The sequence below is a fragment of the Aricia agestis genome, chromosome 14, assembly GCF_905147365.1.
Source record: "Aricia agestis chromosome 14, ilAriAges1.1, whole genome shotgun sequence".
In the NCBI taxonomy this organism is placed as follows: Eukaryota; Metazoa; Arthropoda; class Insecta; order Lepidoptera; family Lycaenidae; genus Aricia; species Aricia agestis.
In genome coordinates this window covers 647,286-667,884 of record NC_056419.1, presented here as the reverse complement: position 1 = coordinate 667,884, position 20,599 = coordinate 647,286, and the positions used below count along the sequence as shown (strand labels likewise).

At 35.2% G+C, this 20,599-nt stretch overlaps 2 protein-coding genes across 3 annotated transcripts in view; one reads left to right on the top strand and one right to left on the bottom strand.

The window, feature by feature from the left end:
- The window catches only part of LOC121733963, a 220,587-nt gene that overhangs the window by 120,673 nt on the left and 79,315 nt on the right, over positions 1-20,599 (bottom strand). The window lies entirely within an intron of this gene.
- On the top strand, positions 164-18,568 carry LOC121733976 (esterase B1-like). 2 transcript variants are annotated; one of them, XM_042124391.1, is made up of 3 exons: positions 164-295; positions 718-2,018; positions 2,184-2,426. In XM_042124391.1, exons 1-3 carry the CDS (start codon positions 164-166, stop codon positions 2,359-2,361), a joined length of 1,611 nt encoding a protein of 536 aa, XP_041980325.1. In that variant the 3' UTR covers positions 2,362-2,426. The 2 variants fall into 2 exon arrangements, with proteins under 2 accessions (XP_041980325.1, XP_041980324.1); XM_042124390.1 differs by lacking the exons at positions 164-295; positions 718-2,018; positions 2,184-2,426 and adding exons at positions 5,854-6,038; positions 16,707-18,019; positions 18,241-18,568.

The window sequence follows — 20,599 nt, the reverse complement described above, 5'->3', positions numbered from 1 at the left end:
ATACAAAACTTGCCGCATACTATTGAAAGTCATTAACCAAAATCATAAAAACGAATAGCACATAAAAATAATGCACCACTAAAGGTAATTGTTTTTGCTCATATAAAATACAAATCCATAATAAGCTTCGTTCATTACGAGCAAGAACTTTCTGTTGAAGAAAATGGTGAAGGTTCATGTGGAACAGGGGTGGTTGGAGGGAGAGATGTTGCCTTTGGTGACGTTAGACGGCTTCTACTACAGCTTCAAGGGCATACCCTACGCCCAGCCACCCTTGGGAGAACGTAGGTTCAAGGTAAATCTTTATTGTCGAAAGCACAAGATTTGATTTGATTTCAAAATTTTGTAATATTTTATACGTGGGAGAGCCATGCTTCGGCACGAATGGGCCGGCTCGACCGGAAAAATGCCACGTTCTCACAGAAAACCGGCGTGAAACAGCGCTGGCGCTGTGTTTCGCCGAGTGAGTGAGTTTACCGGAGGCCCAATCCCCTACACTATTTTCTTCCTTACCCTCCCCTATTCCCTTCCCATTCCCACCCTCCCCTATTACCCTATTCCCTCTTAAAAGGCCGGCAACGCACCTGCAGCTCTTCTGATGCTGCGAATGTCCATGGGTGACGGAAGTTGCTTTCCATCAGGTGATTCGTTTGCTCGTTTGTCCCCTTATTTCATAAAAAAAATCCTCATGATAATGTAATGAATACCACGTTTCAGGAACCGAAACCACCGACGAAATGGGAAGGTGTGAGACAGGCGACTAGTCACGGTCCTATCTGCTCTCAGAAGGATTTATTTAGTGGTAAAATCGTTGAAGGTGGCAGTGAAGATTGCTTGTACCTCAACGTTTACTCCCCAGATCTGACACCATCTAAACCCTTAGCTGTGATGGTCTTCATTCATGGTGGTGGGCTCATCTCTGGATCGGGAAATTCCGAAATGTACGGTCCAGATTTTTTGGTCAGAGATAATGTAATTTTCGTTACGCTGAACTACAGGGTGGGAATAATAGGATTTCTGTGTCTAGACATCCCAGAAGTGCCGGGAAACGCTGGTCTGAAGGATCAGGTGGCAGCTTTGAAGTGGGTGAACAGAAACATTGCCAAATTTGGAGGAGACCCAACTAATGTAACATTATTCGGGGACAGTGTGGGTTCCGCTTGCGTCGCTTTGCACACGCTATCACCGATGTCGAAAGACTTATTCCGAAAGGCGATAATAATGAGTGATTCGCCTTTTAGTGATATAACATTACCATTCTTTCCGCAAAAACGAGCACTCGCGCTTGGAAGTAAACTAGGGTGTACCACAAATGATCCTACAGCTCTGTTCAGCTTCTTGAAAGAGATGCCGATAGATGAAATGCTTGAAAGTAATGCTTGCATTCTTGGATTAGAAGAGAACATGAGTTTTTTTAAAATGTGCCACTTAGTTCCTGTCGTGGAGAAAGATTTGGGTCAAAATGGTTTTTTAACGGAAGACCCAGTGAGAATATTCCTCTCTGGTAACGTCAATGTGGATGATATCATAGCAGGATATACGGCCGACGAAAGTATAGCAGGCCTAGCGATTTACGGAGATTCTTTGCTCGCTAAATACAAAAAGTACCCAGAACTTTTTGTACCGAGATCTATGACGTACGAAAAATCTCCAAAAGAGGTGTTACGTTTGGCAGAAAAGATTATCGACTATTATTTTGATGGAAAGTCATTAAATAATATTAACTTTACTAAATACTTAAGTGATATTACTTTCAAATATCATATTCATAAGTTACTTGGTCTATTTATGAATACCAACGCCAAATGCTATTTCTATCAATTCTCTGGATACACAGAAAGAAATATATTTGGGAACCAAAAGGAGAAGCATAATATAACCGGCGCTGCACACTTCGATGATCTCATGTATCTATTTCATTCAAAAATCTACGATTTACCAATAGTAAGTGCGAATGATCAAAGCTGCAAAGTTATAAGAAACATATGTATGCTATTTACTAACTTCGCTAAGAGTGGGTAAGTGTTATGAAAGTATGGTTATAAAGAACGTAATTTAGAATTTAAGTACATCATTAAAAGTTACATTAAATGTGTGTAAATCAAATTAAATAATTATGTGTCCTTGGCTTCCACATATTGTTTTTTTACCTAAAAAGTGATATTATAACATAATCATTACAGAAATCCGACTCCAGATTCTTCTTTGGGAGTGCTCTGGCCTGAATACGATGAAGAAAATAAAACATGTTTGGATATCGCAGAAGATCTTACTTTAAAGCGATCTCTTGATACAGATGCCGTACAATTCTGGGATAAAATTTACCAAGAGAGTGGAAAATCTTACGGCTCCTACACCTAAAATGACATTAGGATAGATAAAGATTTCTCAACTTTTTAAATATAAGTATTTATTACCAATTTTCAGGAGTAGTTATAGATGATGATGATGATTTTCTGGATGATGTCACATAATTTATTATAATGAACAAGGTATAGTATGCAGACTGTGTACAATTACCATAATGAAAACTTTATGTCTTGAATTTGTTGTAATATGCAGGAAAAATAAATATATTAATATGTATACCTATTTATTTAATATTTATATTTATACCAAATTATACCTTTACCATGCACTTAGCATTAATTTTCTCATTTTATAAGTTGTTTTTGTTTGAAAAAAAAAGTTTAAAAATGTAATTAACAGGCATAAGTATCAGTATTCAGTCGACGCGTATCAATATCAAAACTTGTAACTCTATACCCGGCTAATAGAAAAACGCCAATTAATGCTGGTGTGTGGTTAATATACAATACCAAATAGCTAATGTATTAAATTATAATATTATTTAAGTACTAGAGTCTAGATATCAGATGACGCCCACAACTCCGATTCGCCAAAAATCGTTTATCGTGCGGGGACCATAGATTTTCCGCGGTAAAAAGTATCCTTTGTCCTTTTCCGGGGCACAAAGTATCTCCATAACATTCAGTAAAATCGGTTTAGCGGTTTGGGCGTGAAAAGGTAACAAACAAACGGACTTTTGCATTTATAATATTAGTATGATTTTATGATGTATTATATTATTTTAATGTTATAATTTTTTTATTTATATTGTTCGTTTATTTTTAGTGTGCATTGCCTTAATGTACGAATAAAGCATTATTTCTTTATTTCTATCTTAATGTTCCCTTGAGAGTTTCTGCCGCTTTGCATCCATATTTCATACTCCTATAGGTCCTGACAAAATCATCCACGCTTTAGAACATTCTTAAGTTCACATAATTAAGGTGACGGATGTAAAAATAACTTATGGCTAGAAGTAGTAAGTACTTAATGAATATGTAAAAATGGAATTAAGTATGTCGTAATATTCATAAAAATTCAAAAAATATGTTAAAAATTCTAATGTTACAATAAATTAGATATTCTTGCAATCCCTACATGTGAATTTCACGTGAAAATATTTAACGTACTTATTCCTATAGTCTTTTTTCTCAAAACTTCATGCGAAATTTTATAAATCGTTCTGATAATTTAATTCCATCTCTATATATGTAAAACTACACTAGCTATTTGACCGAGCTTTGCTCGGTATTCGGTAAAACACGAATAAAATGACATTTTCTAAAAATGATTCCCAGCTAGATCGATTTATCGCCTCCGAAACCCCCTATATACTAAATTTCACGAAAATCATTGGAGCCGATTCCGAGATTCCAATTATACATATATATACAAGAATTGTTCGTTTAAAGATATAAGATAAGATAATGGGATATAACTGCAATGTTTTCACACTAGAGGCAGCTAGCACCAGCGCAGACAGTAAACGAAAAGTTTTGTTCGACGTTTGACAACGTTTCCGTTTGTTATGATTCTGATATGATTTTGGTCGGAATATGTACTGTGTGTACTAGTAGCTAGTAACGCCCTCTGCTCCATCCTTTGCGTATTATTCCCTATTCAAAAGATAGATTTCACACGTATAGAACTTATTCTGTATTTTGAAAATAAAAGAACACGCATCGCTAACATACTCGTACTGAATTTTTCAAAGCCAGCAAGGCCATCATTCAAGGCCAGCAAGTTATAAAATAGCTGATAATATTATATTTTTGCAATTCATTTAGCAAAAAAACTCTTACAGACAAGCCGGAGTAAAGTTTTTGTTTATGATTAATTACTACTTTACATAATATAATATTTTTAAATTTTTAAATTTTGGTTCTTTGATTTTCCTCGACTACACTAGAAGAGTTTATTTTTGGGTGTAGAGGTTATACAGTATGTATATGTCATTTGTTTTACATAATATTATCATAGACTAAGAAAGATATTATTATCTCCGCAGCGTTGAAAAAGTAACTTTTTTTTTCACCTTTGTATGGTAAAATTAATGACGCGGGGCGCTTGCCCATACAAATCACAAAAAAAATTTGCTCCTTCAGCGCTGCTATTTTCACAGTGAATTCTATATAAGAGACACACATGCACCCTATATTATTATCACCATAGAGCAGGGATTCCCAAAATGTGCGCCGCGGCACCCTGGTGCGCCGTGGAAAGGCAAGAGGGGCGCCGTGAGTTGATCCTTCATCATTATCCGAAACTACAAACATAAAGTTAATATACCTAGCGGAATAGAGCAACAATCTCGAGCTGTAAAACGTAACCAAAATTGGTTTTCATCTGTGTGAAAAATATGTGAACGTATACACTTACACAAGCATGATTGAACATGAATTCTATGAGATCAAATTGTCAACGTGTGGCACGTGCCGACTGGACGTCAAAAAAGAGTGCTGCTGTCATATATCACACGTCTCTTTTTACCACGCGGTGTTACTGATAGTGACATCTTTCTTGCTCAGGCCTTTTTTTCTCTATTCCGCTAGGTATATTAGTTAATATACCTAGCGGAATAGAGAAAAAAAGGCCTGAGTTTAACTTAAATTTATAATATTTGTGGTCATAAATTTTTAAGGCCACAAATATTATAAATTTAAATCATAATATTAATTATGTAAAAAAAGGTGTAACAAAACTAATGTATATTTACTCTATGGCAGAGGTTCCCAATCTTTTGCAGGCTGCGGCGCTGTTACACGTTGAATATTTTGTCACGGCGCCCTACTACACCCTACTCTACCTAGCTATTAAAAAAGATACATAAATAAATACCTTGAATGATTATATTTAGGTTAAGCAGGTAAATAGTAATAAACAAATATATTTTAATCATCTACCTGCTTTACATAATTAATAATAATAAATAATAAAAAAGCCTTTATTAATTCCTTAAAAGATTACATCTGCATACATTGTTGTGCTCGCAGCTCGCATTTAAACATCACAGATATTTTTATTATATAAAATATTATGATTACTTTATAAAAAAAAATACTTAATATATTAGTACAGTATTGTTTAAATTATTTGGATCTAAACAACAATAAACATTTATATACAACAAAAAAATTGACGCCTGGTTGACGGCGAGGCGAAGGCGATACGGTGACGATCCCTTTCCGAGTTGCATGCTGCATGTTGCATTCTAGAGCCCGTTTACCGTTTACATTATTCCTAGTATCCAGGGCTGGATAAGATAGATCACTAGATTAAAATAATGTAAGCCCGCTATTAGCCATGAGAACGAAACGGCTCTACTAGGCATTTGAGTAAATAAAAACTGTGTTTTTTAACGGTTCAATTAGCTGCCACAAATAACTATTAGTCGTGAGTCCGCGACTCGTGAGTCTTAAACTTGACTATCGATCATTCATGCTTATGATAACGCGATAACGAAATCACACAACACACATTAAATCAGTCGGCGCACAAGTTTCATACACGGCAGTCGCCTGACTTGTGTTGTTTTTTTTTTTTGTTTTTTCTCGACAATGGTGAAGGTCCACGTGGAGCAGGGCTGGCTAGAGGGGGAGGAACTGCCTCTGGTGACTGCAGATGGCCGCTACTACAGCTTCAAGGGAATTCCCTACGCGAAACCGCCCTTAGGGGAACTTAGGTTCACAGTAAGTAAAGTTTTGTGTTAAAAGCGTATATGGGACGCCGTTTCTTTTGTGTTTTACAGGAAAAGCATGGATGGTTTTCTGTGACATCGAATTCTTTCTAAAATATTAGTACTTACTTACTACGAGTACAAAATAATTGTAGCTGCTTCAGAGTTCATTATTTACGCGCCTCCGTGGTCTAGTGGTGTAGAGCGCGGCTCTTGACTCGGAGGTCGTGGGTTCGATTCCCGCGTTGGAAACATGTAAATTTCAAGTTTGGTTAAGACAATGCAGGCTGATCGCCTGATTGTCTGACAAGTAAGATGATCCATGCGTCGGATGGGCATGTAAAAAGTCGGTCCTGCGCCGAATCTCTCGCCAGTCGTGTCGGTCTTCCGTCCCACTGGGTTATGAGAGTAAAGGAATAGCGAGTGCTCTTGTGTACTGCGCACACACTTGGGCACTATAAAATTACTCCTGCGTAGCTGGCCTGGTTTCAATGAACCCGGCCACCGTCACCGAAACCGGTGTCCCACACCGGTTTCGGTGACGGTGGCCGGCCTATTATTATTTACGGACGCACTCATAGACATTTAATGATGGTCAAACTTCAATTTGATGATTTGTTTGGCTGATAATGTGTGGGGCTTAATATGTCAAAATCCTCATTTAATTACAGTTAAGTTATTTATATCGCGTCTCGCTGCAGTAAAATAAAATAAAATAAATAAAATATCTTTTTATTCAAAATGGGTATCATGATACACTTTTTGAAAGTCGAACGAAGAAACTACGTTGCCTACCACCGGTTCGGGAACTACCCCGCCGAGAAGAACCGGCGTAAGAAACTCGCACGGGGCCATCTTTTGCAAAAAAAAATGGAAAATTACAATGTTATGGCTTACAGCTATGTAACAAAATTAAAAGAAAAGTAACCTGCATGGAGCCACCCTATTCCCAAGGTGTGCTGTCCTCGAAGAAATCATTGACTTTATAATACGCTTTAGCACACAAACGTTCTTTAACTGCTTTTTTAAATTTGTTTAAAGGTAGATTTTGAACATTTTCTGGGATTTTATTGTATAGGCGTATACATTGGCCTTTAAAGGATTTGCTTATTTTGGCTAGTCTGAACATTGTTATTGCTAACTTGTTCTTATTTCTAGTATTTACATTATGATTATCACTTTTCTTTTTGAAAATATTTATGTTCTTTCTAACATATAAGAGATTTTCCAAAATGTATTGAGATGTGACGGTCAGAATTCTTATTTCTTTAAATTTTTCTCTTAGAGATTCCAAAGACGACATCTTATAAATAGAACGAATAGCTCGCTTCTGCAGCACAAATATTGTATTAATGTCCGCCGCGTTTCCCCACAAGAGGATGCCGTAAGACATTATGCTATGAAAGTAGCTAAAGTAAACTAATCGCGCGGTCTCTACATCAGTGATTTCACGAATTTTTTTAACAGCATATGCTGCAGAACTAAGCTTATCTGCCAGTTTCGCAATATGTGGACCCCATTGTAACTTACAATCCAGCGTTATGCCTAGGAATACGGTGGTGTCTACTAAATTCATTTTCTCATCATTTAATAGTACATTGGTTTGTACTTGCCTAACATTTGGCAAGATAAATTTTAAACATTTTGTTTTATTAGAGTTCAAAAGTAAATTATTAGCATTAAACCAATGTACTATTTTTGAGAGAGCACTATTTACCTCGTCATAATTAAATTGTCGCCTCTTCACATTAAAAATTAGTGAAGTGTCATCAGCAAAAAGTACTATCTCATGCTTATCTTTAACAAGATAAGGTAAATCATTTATATAGATGAGAAAAAGAAAAGGCCCTAAAATGGACCCTTGTGGCACACCTAGTTTTATTTTGGTTCCATTAGACCTTATGGAGTTAACTTCCACCCTCTGCGTTCTATTTGTAAGGTAAGATTTAAGAAGTTTAAGTGCCGGGCCCCTTACACCATAATGGTGTAGTTTTCTTATTAGAGTATCATACTCCACACAGTCAAATGCTTTAGAGAGATCGCAGAAAATACCAAGTGCATCCTGCGACTCCTCCCAAGCTTCAAAAATACTACACAGAAGACTAATGCCTGCATCTGTTGTAGACCGACCTTTAGTAAAACCAAATTGATTATTATGTAATAAATTATTTGAGTTAAAATGAGCAAGTAATTGATTTAGAATTATTTTTTCAAAGATTTTACTTATAGTCGGCAATATGGATATTGGTCTATAGTTGGCTGGGTCTGATTTCTTCCCAGCTTTAAATAGAGGCATCACCTTGCTGTGCTTCATTAAGTCTGGGAACACACCACTTTCGATACAATTATTAAAAACTAAAGCTAGGTAAGGGGCAATGATGTCAATTACTGATTTTATAATTTTTGTGGACATACCCCAGAGATCAGTGGTACTTTTAATATTGATTGATTTGAAAGTCTTGATAATATCTCTGGAGTCAATATCTCTAAAAATAAAATTGACATCACATTCCTTGACATGTTCTCTAAGTATTTTTTCTGCAACTGTAGGTGATGAATTTAAGTTCTTTGTAGTTGAGATTGGAATGTCTGCAAAAAACTTCTCAAAGACTGTCGCAACCTCAAGATCAGAATTGATTTTTTTATTATTAATTAAAAGTTCAAATTTAGAGTTACGACAGGCGACTTTTCCAGTCTCATCCGCAATTATTTTCCAGGTGGTTTTCACTTTATTTTTAGAGTCTCTAATTTTCTCTTTAATTTGAAGTGCCTTTGCTGCTTGACAGGCCTTTTTAAAAGTTTTTGAGTATTTCTTGACGTACAATTTAAAAGCTTCACTCCGGTTTATAGTTTTCTCGTTATACAAATCATATAATTTTTGTCTACTTACAATAATACCTGCAGTTGCCCATTTTTTAAAATTATTTCTTTTATTATTCAAACTGACCGTTTTAGAAGTAAATACAGCGTTATATTGCTGATTTACTCTATTGAATAAATTGTTAAACGCTTTATCTGGATCATTTGATACATTCAACTTCTCAAAACTTGATGATAATTTACTTCTAAATTTCTCAATACGTTTTGTATTTATAGGTATATATTCAATTTTTTCTTTTAAATTAGTATCACAATTTATATTAAATGAAGCTAGCTGTCCACAGTGATCAGAGCTTAATACATTAATTATTTCCTTCCTATAGGGAGTTATGTTGGTGAAAATATTATCTATGCAAGTCGCAGTTGTATCACAAATTCTTGTCGGCTCGTTGAATAAATTAATAAGGTTATACGATTTGAACAATGATGTGAATCTAACAGTGGTGGAGTTTAAGTCTAGTAAATTAATATTGAAATCACCACATACTATAATCTTTTTGTTAGATGCACACACTTTTGTTAACACTTGCTCCATTATTTGTTCAAAAGAATCATATAAGCCGGATGGAGGTCTGTATACGCTTACAATAATAAGGTGGCTCAGCTCGATACAGGCTAACTCAGCAATTCGTTCAGTTGACAGTCTAACAATATCCTTACGTTCTTTAAATTTAAGTTTTTTCTTAATCAATATTAAGGAGCCACCCCTAATAGCATTCTCTCGACTGAACGAACTTGCTAGCTGATGATCAGAATAATTAAATGACAATTCATAATTTTTTAACCAATGTTCTGATACACACAAAATGTCAATGTTACATTCATTTAAAAATAACTCAATTTCTAATTCTTTTCCTATTTTTCCCTGTAAGTTCTGATGCACCAAGTTTATATTAAAATTACAATTTTGTGTAGAAATCTTACTAGGTTGTTGGTGGTAGGCATTAGTATTATTATTTTTGTTTAATAATATACTGCTAGAGTGTGCCTCTGTTGTCCTAGAATCTAATTTAAATTATTTGGAACATATTCCAAGCTCTCAGTTATATATTGATTAGAATAAGAACACTGCTCAATAAAAGCAGTGGTCGGCTTAGCCAATTTTTTGGCTTGTCTTAAAACTATAAAATTGTATAGCCATTTAGCTAAATGTCGAGTTAAAAAATTAGATAAGAAATACTTATCATATGTCAAATTACCTAATCTAGAATTGAAAATATTATTAATGTCCACCACATCTATTTGTGGTAAGGTATTACTTAATACCAAACAATTTTGATTTGTTGCACTACATAGTAGGCTGTTCAGCTTAAACCTAATATAATTTTCCTTACTCTCGTGTGGCAATTTCTTTATATAAGGAAAGGTAAACAAAATAAGTCGACTAACGTTTTCTTTTCTACTTAATGTATTAATATAATCTGTCATTTGTTTTTTGTTTATCTTTCCCCTTCTCCCGACTAAGATAACTATGGTTGTGTTGGGACAGCAAGCAGAATTTATTGCCCGGCTAATTACTTGTTCAAATGATGCCCCGGGCAAACAAGTGCTAATTACTTGCTGACCCACACTTAATTTATTCATAAGTACACTAACGCTATGTCCTATTTCATCACAGTATATATTAACTGGGGCGTTGGTCCTATTATAATTATTTTTTGAGGGTTCAGTATGAGCCTTTACCTCTGAACAGGTAACTGAAATGTCAAGATCATGCTGTGAATGATTTACATTTCTGAGACACTGACAGTTATTGAGCAAAGAGTTTACTCGTTCCTCATTGTAGCGTCCCATTTCTATTAAACCATCCATAGCCGATATATGACAGACAATTTCTTTTTGCGCTAATTCATATTTAATTTTTATTTGTGTTAGGGAACTATGTAGTTCTGTAATTTCAGACTGAAGGCTACATACATCAGCCTCGTAGCTAAGCCTAGTATGTTCCAACTCTTCACAGCAGCTTAATAATTGATCTTTAACTATTTGTTTATTTTTTGATAAATTTTTAAGCTGCTTCATAATTTTTCGGTTTTTTTGTAGCAATTCTTCAGTTTTTCTAATACATTTTTTAACTTTAACATATTTTTTTATCTTCTTTTTACTGTTCATGGTGTGACAAGTCGTTATTGTGTCATCACCAGTCAAGTCAATGGTAGTTAAGTTATTTTTTGAAAGGTCCTTTACACTTCCCAGAAGTTCATCATATAAACTTTGTGTTTTTTCAAATTTTTTTGAATTAAGTTCACACTCTAGGGACTTAATATATTCCTGAGCATCCTGAAGCTTCTTTTTAATATTACAAGTGTCCTCTAGGCATTGTTCATATTCCACTCGGCAATTGTCAAAACTGTCCACAACACTTTGTAGTTCAATGTTACGCTCACAGGTAACTTCATATTGTTGACTTAATTTGTTAAGTTCTAATTTTAAATCAGCATTTTTTTGCAAAATTAAAAGCATTTCCTGTTCATTCTCATCGCGTTCAGTAAGTAGCCGTTGACATTGCTCCTTTGAGTCCTTTAGCTCCTGGAGAGCAACTCGGAGTTGTTCTTCTGTCCGGCGGGCTACATTAGAACGTGTCATCATTTTGCTAATTTATTTGTTCCTGATATCTGAAACTGAAAACAGATATTATTTAACGGGGTGAAAATATAAAGTGTAAGCGCACCTTCTGCACAATTATAAGTTGTCAGCCCCAAATTTTGTTTCAGTTGTACAGTATGTACACAGGAAACAGTTGAAATTAATGTAGCAAAATGAAGAGATGAAAAGAAAGTTATGTAAAATGAGAGAAAAGGATCAGGAAAGACAGAATAGACAGATTAAAGTAGTGACTGAAATCTGTGTATACTGTACTGAAATATTTTGTAAAACAAAATTATATTTTAATTGAACAAATTTGAGAATGACAGAGTATGTTAGTTATACTGTTTTAATATACTATATTGTAAGTGTTTCAGAGTATGTAAGTATTGTTTTTTTTTTCTTTTTATCATCTGCTTTGCTTTAACATCAGTTAAACCAAGAGAGTGACGATGAAAAGATTGGTAATTTGTTTTAGTTAATAAATGTACTTACATAGACTTATATACGAAATTTGTTATAAGAGCAGTAAAATTATGATAGTAGCTAACACGGATTATGGTATATGAGTCGGCTAGAGTATGTCCATCATCTTTTTAGCTTCCACAAACGTTAAGCTAAGAGAGAACTTACAAAGCCAATGTAAACCTTGTTTGTAAGTGACTCAGGATAAGTTTTGTGAAGTGTTAGGTGTCAATATCATATAATATTGAGCAGAAAGTGTATTAGTATGTGAATAAAACACTATACTCCCCGGGTTTTTGCAGAATATCAGGAACAAAATTCATCCACTTTGATTTCGTAAAGTTCGTTAGCTTGCCGTCAGCTGTCACTTTAGAACTCCTTGGAAGTCCACATTAAAGTTCATTATCTAATAAAATTATTATTTTTTCTTGAAGTTTACACACTAAGCATTAGTTTTACAAACAATTTTAACACGAATTATCAATATAAATAATTTTATTACAATTTTTTAATCGGGAGATACAATTTGGCGTATTGTCACAAATGTTGCCACACGAGAAAGAAAAAGAAAAATTTAGATTCCATGTTTACAATTATATATTTTACAAAAAACGTAAGAGTTTCCAGGAAGCTAAACTTTACTTTCTAAATAACCAATACATAACAACAGTATCTATAATAATTATTACTATAAATAATAATATTATTATAAAAACTAAAGAGTTTATTTGTTTGTTTGAACGAGCTAATTAATCTCAGTAACAACTGGTCCGATTTGAAAAATAATTATTTCAATGTTTGATATCCCATTTATCGAGAAAGACTATGAGTTATATATATTATCACGCTAAAACCAATAGGAGCGAAGATACAGAGGAAAATGTAAAATAATCGGCCAAGTGCGAGTCGGACTCGCGCACGAAGGGTTCCGTACCATTATAGAACAAAATTAGTCCAAAAATTGAGTTTTTTGTATGGGAGCCCCCCTTAATTTTATATTTTATTTTAATATTGTTATTAAATATTAAATAGACGTGGGAGAGCCATGCTTCGGCACGAATGGGTCGGCTCGACAGGAGAAATACTGTGGGCTCACAGAAAACCGGCGTGAAACACAAGCGCTCGCGCTGTTTCACGACGAGTGAGTGAGTTTACCGGAAGCCCAATCGCCTTCCCTGCCCTTCCCTATTCCCTTCCTTACCCTCCCCTATTCCCTCTTAAAAGGCCGGCAATGCACACCTGCAGCTCTTCTGATGCTGCGAGTGGCCATGGACGACGGAAGTTGCTTTCCATCAGGTGACCCGCTTGCTCGTTTGCCCCCTTATTACATAAAAAGAGAACATCTAGTATCAGTATAATATTATGTTATTTATCCAGTGTTGTATTATTATAATTTATTTATTGTTGTTATTATCATTGTAATCAGTCATTAACTTATCTATAATGGTGATAAATATATAGGTATTTGTAGTTTTAAATACAATAGTAAAAACCGGTCAAGTGCGTGCCAGTCCATAGAATAGGAATCCGTAGCCATACATAATGTCAATTTTCTATGCGCATTCTACGAGTTATGACTTATGCTATATAATTCCTAAGCTAAGAAATCAATTAATTATTTTATTTAAAATTAGAAATACCGTCGGTGGCCAAATAATTATTGCACTCACTTGAAAAGTACAATTTTGTGTCTAAGAGGTGACATAGTTATCTTTAAAATAGTTAATAATTTCTTGCCGTTATGGTAAGGTTAGTCCTGCATAATCATGCAGGCGCCGTCTGGATACTATTCAGCCATCTGGTGATGGAGAGGAGTTTGCAAAACTCACGTGTATTGGCCTTGACACATGGCTCCTTCAACCAAATGTAGTCGATCATTCCTCTTTGAGATAATCTCGCCCCATGTCGTTACCGACGAAGCAGGTTTCACTCGTTCAACAACACAGCTTTCATCAAAACTTTCAAGTCGCCTTTTTTATACTTATTTACTTATATAAAATAAGAGGGCAAACGAGCAAACAAAACCTGATGGAATGCTAAAACTACCGTCGCCCATGGACACTCGCTACATCCTGCGGTGCACAAACTGGGAATTGTCCTAGATTCTAGAGGATCTGAATCAATTGAGTCACAATATAAAGGTTACGCCTTTAACCTCATAATAAAAAAATGCAATTAAAATAACATGTTTTCCTTCTTCCAGTATTCCTCAATCTAATGCATACAGGATGTAACAAAAATAAGTGATAACACTTTAGGGTGTGTACGTGTTCCTTGTAGAGAGTTCACTGTGAAAGTAGCAGCGCTGAAAGACCAATTTTTTTTTCACTTCTATATGGGGAAACTCGTGACGCTCGGGCCCTTGCCCATACAAAAGTGAAAACAAAAATTCGTCTTTCAGCGCTGCTACTTTCACAGTGAACTCTTTACTTTTTGTTACACACTGTATATGCATTTTAGCAAACGCAAATCGTTTAGCATGCATTGTCTGGGTGAACTTTGGTTTTTCAGACGGCAACAATTTTTTTACTGAAATCACTCACACTGAGTATAATGATTTGGCCACCCACTGTATACTCTTTTTGGACGTCGATTCTAGAGTCGTCGAGACAACAAAATATCTGATGTTCGCATATCCATGAAAAGTTTATTCATTCTACCACTAGCTCTAGACTACAAGGGTTCCGAGACCAAACTAGGGAACCCTAAAAACAGGCTTTTCGGTAGTCTCATTTGTTCCAAACACTGGCCGCCAAGTATTTGCTACTAGCGGGAAAATTATAGTTTTAAAATGGCAACGCAGAACGCTGTCTATAAATTATTACAAGAGCAAGATATTGTTACTGTGGTAACAAATTCTTTGTCATAATTAAATAATATTATCATATTTTATTTAAGGCTTCGTTGACTCCTAAAAATATCTGACTACATACATATTTATATTCTTAAAACTAAGAATAACACTACAACAAATCTTATATCTTTAAACGAGCAATTCTTGTATATATATGTATATATAATTGGAATCTCGGAATCGGCTCCAACGATTTTCATGAAATTTAGTATATAGGGGGTTTCGGGGGCGATAAATCGATCTAGCTAGGAATCATTTTTAGAAAATTTCTTTTTATTCGTGTTTTATCGAATACCGAGCAAAGCTCGGTCAAATAGCTAGTAATATTATTGTGCAACAATATAATATTTCCTTAGCTTTTAGCTTAAATGTTTTGTAAAACTTCATTTAAAATACTTACAAAATTTTTACAACATTAAGAATTTAGATGGAATACACCAATAATAATAATACATATTATAATCATAACCCCCTTTGAACGTCGCGTCAAAACTATAGTGGTCCCTACCACCACCGGTTCGGGAACTAGCCCGGCGAAAAGAACCGGCGTAAGAAACTCGCACAAAATCAAGGTCAATCAAGTTGAGAACGAATTTGAGAGCAAGGACACTTATTTTAATACACATTGACCATAACATACTATTTGGTAGCAACTCATAACTCGCAAGGTAGTTGACTTTCTTACAGAATCTAGTGGCAGTTAAGAATGTGATAAATGAAACCGGAAGTTGTAAAAAACCTGTAATTCTATGACAAGAGCTAATTTGGGACCCGCTGGCCGATTCTGTATCGTACATTTGTGAGTTAATAACTGAGTTAGTAACGAAACGGAGGAGTGAGTAACCGAAAGTGCCACTTTTTGTATTCACTTGCATACAAAAGTGAGACTTTCCGTTGCTCACTCCTCCGTTTCTTTACTAACTCAGTGATTAACTCACTAATGTACGATACAGAATCGGCCAGCATATTAATAGAGATAAATATTTGTGGTACGAAGTAAATTGTGATCATACTTATAGCTGGTTCCAATTGTAACTCTATAAAATATGCAAACAAAATAAAAGTATTTCAAAAACGCTCATAAATTCAAAGTAATAACTAATAAGTAGTAAGTAACCATTGTTTCTTCTTATTTTAAAATTAACAAGAAGATAATAATTGCTTAAATTACACGGTGTGCAAGTTATTTCAGGTAATTCTTTTTGTTACTATAAAGATACTGATATGTATTTTGTTAGGATATAGAAATAAGAAGTCTTAACTCTTATGTTACTAGAAGCATGTAACATATTTATCGTTACAACTATTCCTGCCTTTTCAATATATAGAAGCAAATCTTAGAGGCCACCAAGGCTTTAGATAATACTAATAATAAAATATGTGATATATCTACCGTACAGTAAAAAATATATACAATGGCACGTTTATTTGGTGTAAAGCTTAAAGTTTTTGTTTGCATAATACTAGTATCAAAATGAATTGAAGGTGTATCTGATACTGTAGGTATTTTAATCTGTAATTTTGTTATTAAAACTATGGAATATCACCTAATAGTAACAATTTACAACAACTTTTGATAGCTAATAAGTAATACAGCAGTTAAATTAACATTTGGTACTAGTAAAATAATAATTTATGAGAACGAAGAATCAACCGACGTTTCCATAGAACAATAAATGTCATTGATTTATTATGATATTTTGTTACCTACATTCGTGGTTAGTAAAACTACAGCTTAGTAAAAATTAAAATATTAATGGAAACAATAGCAATTTACATAATATTTTGAATTAAATCTCAGAGTAATAGTATTAATATGATAAAAATGGAATTTTGACAAGCTAGATGCAGTGATAATTATGTATATTTAAATAACTGGTCTTTTGGTCATTTCAGGCTCCAGCGCCACCGAGCAGCTGGGAAGGCGTGAGGAAAGCCACATCCCACGGCAAAGTATGCCCACAATATGACATCTTCTCCGGCTCCCTCATGGACGGCAGCGAGGACTGTCTATACCTGAACGTGTACACACCAAATGTGGCTCCAAAAACCCCCCTACCTGTAATGGTATTCATCCACGGAGGAGGCTACAAATCTGGATCAGGAAATGATGACTACTACGGTCCCGATTTTCTTGTCAAGGAGAACGTTGTTCTCGTCACGATCAACTACAGGTTAGAGGCCCTGGGATTCCTCTGTTTGGACATATCAGAGGCACCAGGCAATGCGGGCATGAAAGACCAGGTGGCAGCATTGCGATGGGTCCAGAAGAATATTGCCAGCTTCGGTGGTGATCCTAGCACTGTGACCATATTCGGAGAAAGCGCGGGTGGGGCTTCCACTGGCTATCACGTTTTATCACCTATGTCTAAGAATTTGTTCAAGAGAGCCATTCTTATGAGTGGAGTACCTATATGTGATTGGAGTCTAAATTATAATCCTCAGAGGAGAGCGATTACTCTAGCCAAGCAACTGGGATGTGAGTCGGAGGACCCACACGAAGTTTTGAAGTTTCTTCAGTCCGTACCGGTCGATAAGCTCGTCCACACGAACCCCTGCATTACCAAATCTGAGGTAATTCTGAACAATCCCTTTAAAATGTATCACTTTACGCCCGTCGTAGAAAAAAATTTGGGTCAGGAGGCCTTTCTACTCGAGGAACCGTTAAAGCTTCTAATGCGAAAAGATATTAATGAAGTAGACGCGATGTTAGGCTACACCAATGAGGAAGCACTCGTGGGATTGACAGTCCTCAAGGAAAAAATGGGCGAGGATTACGAAAAGTACCCAGACATGTTCGTGCCCAAACGTATTTTATACAAGAAGCCCCTGACAACAATAATGCCGATAGCGGAAATGATAATCCAACATTACTTCGGAAAGAAAACTTTCCACCGAAAAGAAAATATGAGGAACTTTATAAAATATGCAACGGATATGACGTTTATACACTTCGTTCACAAATTTATCGATCTGATGAGCAGGACTCAGAAAGGGAAGTACTATCTGTACAATATCTCCGTATTCAGCGAAAGGAACGTCTTCGGCAATCATAAGGAGACCATTGGTATGACTGGCACAGCGCATTTAGATGATTTGCTGTACTTGTTCAATCCGAAACTCCTAAATCTACCCATCAACAAGGAGGGCAAGAGCTACAAAATGATCAGACAAACCTGTGCTTTGTTTGCCAACTTCGCTAAGTACGGGTAAGTGTACTATAAAATTCCATATTTCATTGCGAAATAATTATTTTAGTTCTAATAAAAAATAAACATTATCATCTTTGTCAGTTTTCTCATTAAATCAACCAGTGAAGGCGATAAGACCATTGAAAAAACTGTCATGTCGGTATTATAAAATATATTATAGTTTCCAAGTTCCTCAATGAAATTAAACGCTTCTTTAAAATATTATTACTTGCTTCCAGCAACCCGACCCCTGACTCATCGCTGGGCGTAACCTGGCTACCATACGACGAGAACAGCAAGAAGCAGCTGGACATTGGCGAGGAGCTGGTCCTGAACGACCACGTCAATCTTGATACTGTGAAGTTCTGGGACCACATATATGAGATCGCTGGAGTCTCGTGCTTCGAATATGTTTAGATATTTGTGATGGTTATGTTGGCAACACCCAAAAGTCGATATTCGGCGACCGCTGATTGGCGCGTTTTTGCTGTACCTACAGGTGCCATGCCGAGTCGGGGCGCCACTGTACTTACTACTACTTAATAAAACGGACGTACTTGCTGGCTAACGGGCTTTTTGGAAGATTGTTAACAAATAATATTAGCTAATTTTATTAATTTTTATTTCGTACTTATTTGTTAACATTCGAATAATTTTGACGACTTCTGTGGCTCAGTTGGTGGACTGTTGGTAGCTCAAGCTGGGGATCGCGGGTTTGAATCCCGCCGACGGAACAAAAGTTTTCAAATTTCCTGGGTCATGGATGTGTATTTAATATGACGTGTAACATATAATAAAATTCTTAATTATATTATATATAGTATAAAAGTATTAAATATATTTCCGTTGTCTGGTACCCGTAACACAAGTCCTTCAGGTACTTACCACGGGGCCAGACTGACGTGGTGTGAAGTGTCTATAGATATTATTATTATAATTCCCATTAGTGTATCATTAGTGACATGACCAAAAATGATGGTATCGTTGTTCGCGTTCTCGTTTACTGACTAAGGTCAACAGTTGATGAAGTACAGACGCATCTTTGGTTAAACATGCTGCAGTTACCGCCAATTAGGAGTAACTTTGTAATAACTTACCCCTTTACTTAAGAGGATTCCACACCGCCATTTTTTCCATACAAACGTTGTCCCCTGTTTCCTCCCTGGATAATGCTAGTAGAGTTATAATTTTTTTCCTGAATATCTACGGCCACTAATACAATGTCCCTATGTTTTCTTTTTTTTCATAATTTAATTATTAAATAAGATATGAACGTTCAAAAACCCAAAAAAATGGCCAGATTTTCCACTGTGTTCAAACGTCCAGAAAACAGATTTGGATAGATTATACAAAAAAAGCAAAACATAGGAACACAGCTCAAGCCTTTTTTTAATCTTTAATGAAAAAAGTACTTAAATCGGTTAAGTTTTGGAGAAGGAATCAGGGGACAACCAATCGTTGATTTTCTGGATTTTCTGCAGTTGTCTCTATCGCGTTCTGCGGTATAGGCTTGAGGTAAGGGAGACAGCTATAGATATTACACGTACTTTTTTTTCATTTCTCTAGCCGCTGTTGTATCCTCTTAAAAAAGATCCAGAATGAGTTTCACAATAAAACTGGCGTTAAAAATGATTTGTTGCTCGTTTATCAAGTCACGTATCTACAGACAATGATGAATGACGTACATTGTATATAACGTCGCATACATTATGTCTATCTTTTTCTTAAAAAAATATCCATCTTATTACTACATAAATAAGCACTGAATGGTTGTATCATTAAATCGTATGCCGCTGTGACAACATATTATTTAATGACATGCCGAAAATGTGGAAAATTTTGTAATCAGCTAGTTACATAATCCACATAAAATCTTACGCTGATAGTATTGTTTGTAATAACATAATGATTTTAATGGAATGGAATGAGGAAAAAGGACTTGTTAGCACATAACGTTTTATTATATTTACATCGTCTCTAATTGCTATTCTACTGCGGGAATGTTATGTTTATTTCAGCAAGCACTATATTAAGACGCCTTGCAATATTGCATTAGCAATACACAATTCGTGCTGATGATATTTTCATATTAATTATTCATACTGACTTCACTACTAGAAAAAGAAATTAAGAATTTTTTTTGGCGGTGGTAGTAAATTTTCGTTGAAAGCAATCTCGATACGAAAATAATTTCGTATCGAGATTGCTTTCAACGAACTTACTTTTAGTAAGTAATAACAAAAACATGCACCCAATATACTGATCACAAAATCTTACGGTCTGCCTACTACGTACAAACACCGAAAATCTTTCTGGCACAGTAAAAACGAATAACGCTCGTTGTAAAATGTGCATTCGCAATATAATTCCCAAAAATAATAATATTTTATGTGATGAACATCGTAATAAAAGTAATTTAATTCAATTAAATTCAGCAATAAATAAATTCGCGCAAAAGGAAGGAGGTCAAACATTTTAATTTGTAAAATTGTTTGTGTTTTGAGAAATTATAATAAATATTAATATATTTCTAAAATAAAACCAAAAAGATGGTGGGAATGGATGAATTAGTATCCATTGTTTTTTTTTTTTCGTTTT

What these genes read in the sequence shown, in the direction of transcription:
- LOC121733976 (XM_042124390.1), top strand. Translation starts at nt 5,907, where the DNA reads ATGGTGAAGGTCCACGTGGAGCAGGGCTGGCTAGAGGGGGAGGAACTG. An exon ending in TAGGGGAACTTAGGTTCACA is followed by an intron (nt 6,039 to 16,706) that starts GTAAGTAAAGTT and finishes TGGTCATTTCAG; the next exon opens with GCTCCAGCGCCACCGAGCAG. An exon ending in GCCAACTTCGCTAAGTACGG is followed by an intron (nt 18,020 to 18,240) that starts GTAAGTGTACTA and finishes ACTTGCTTCCAG; the next exon opens with CAACCCGACCCCTGACTCAT.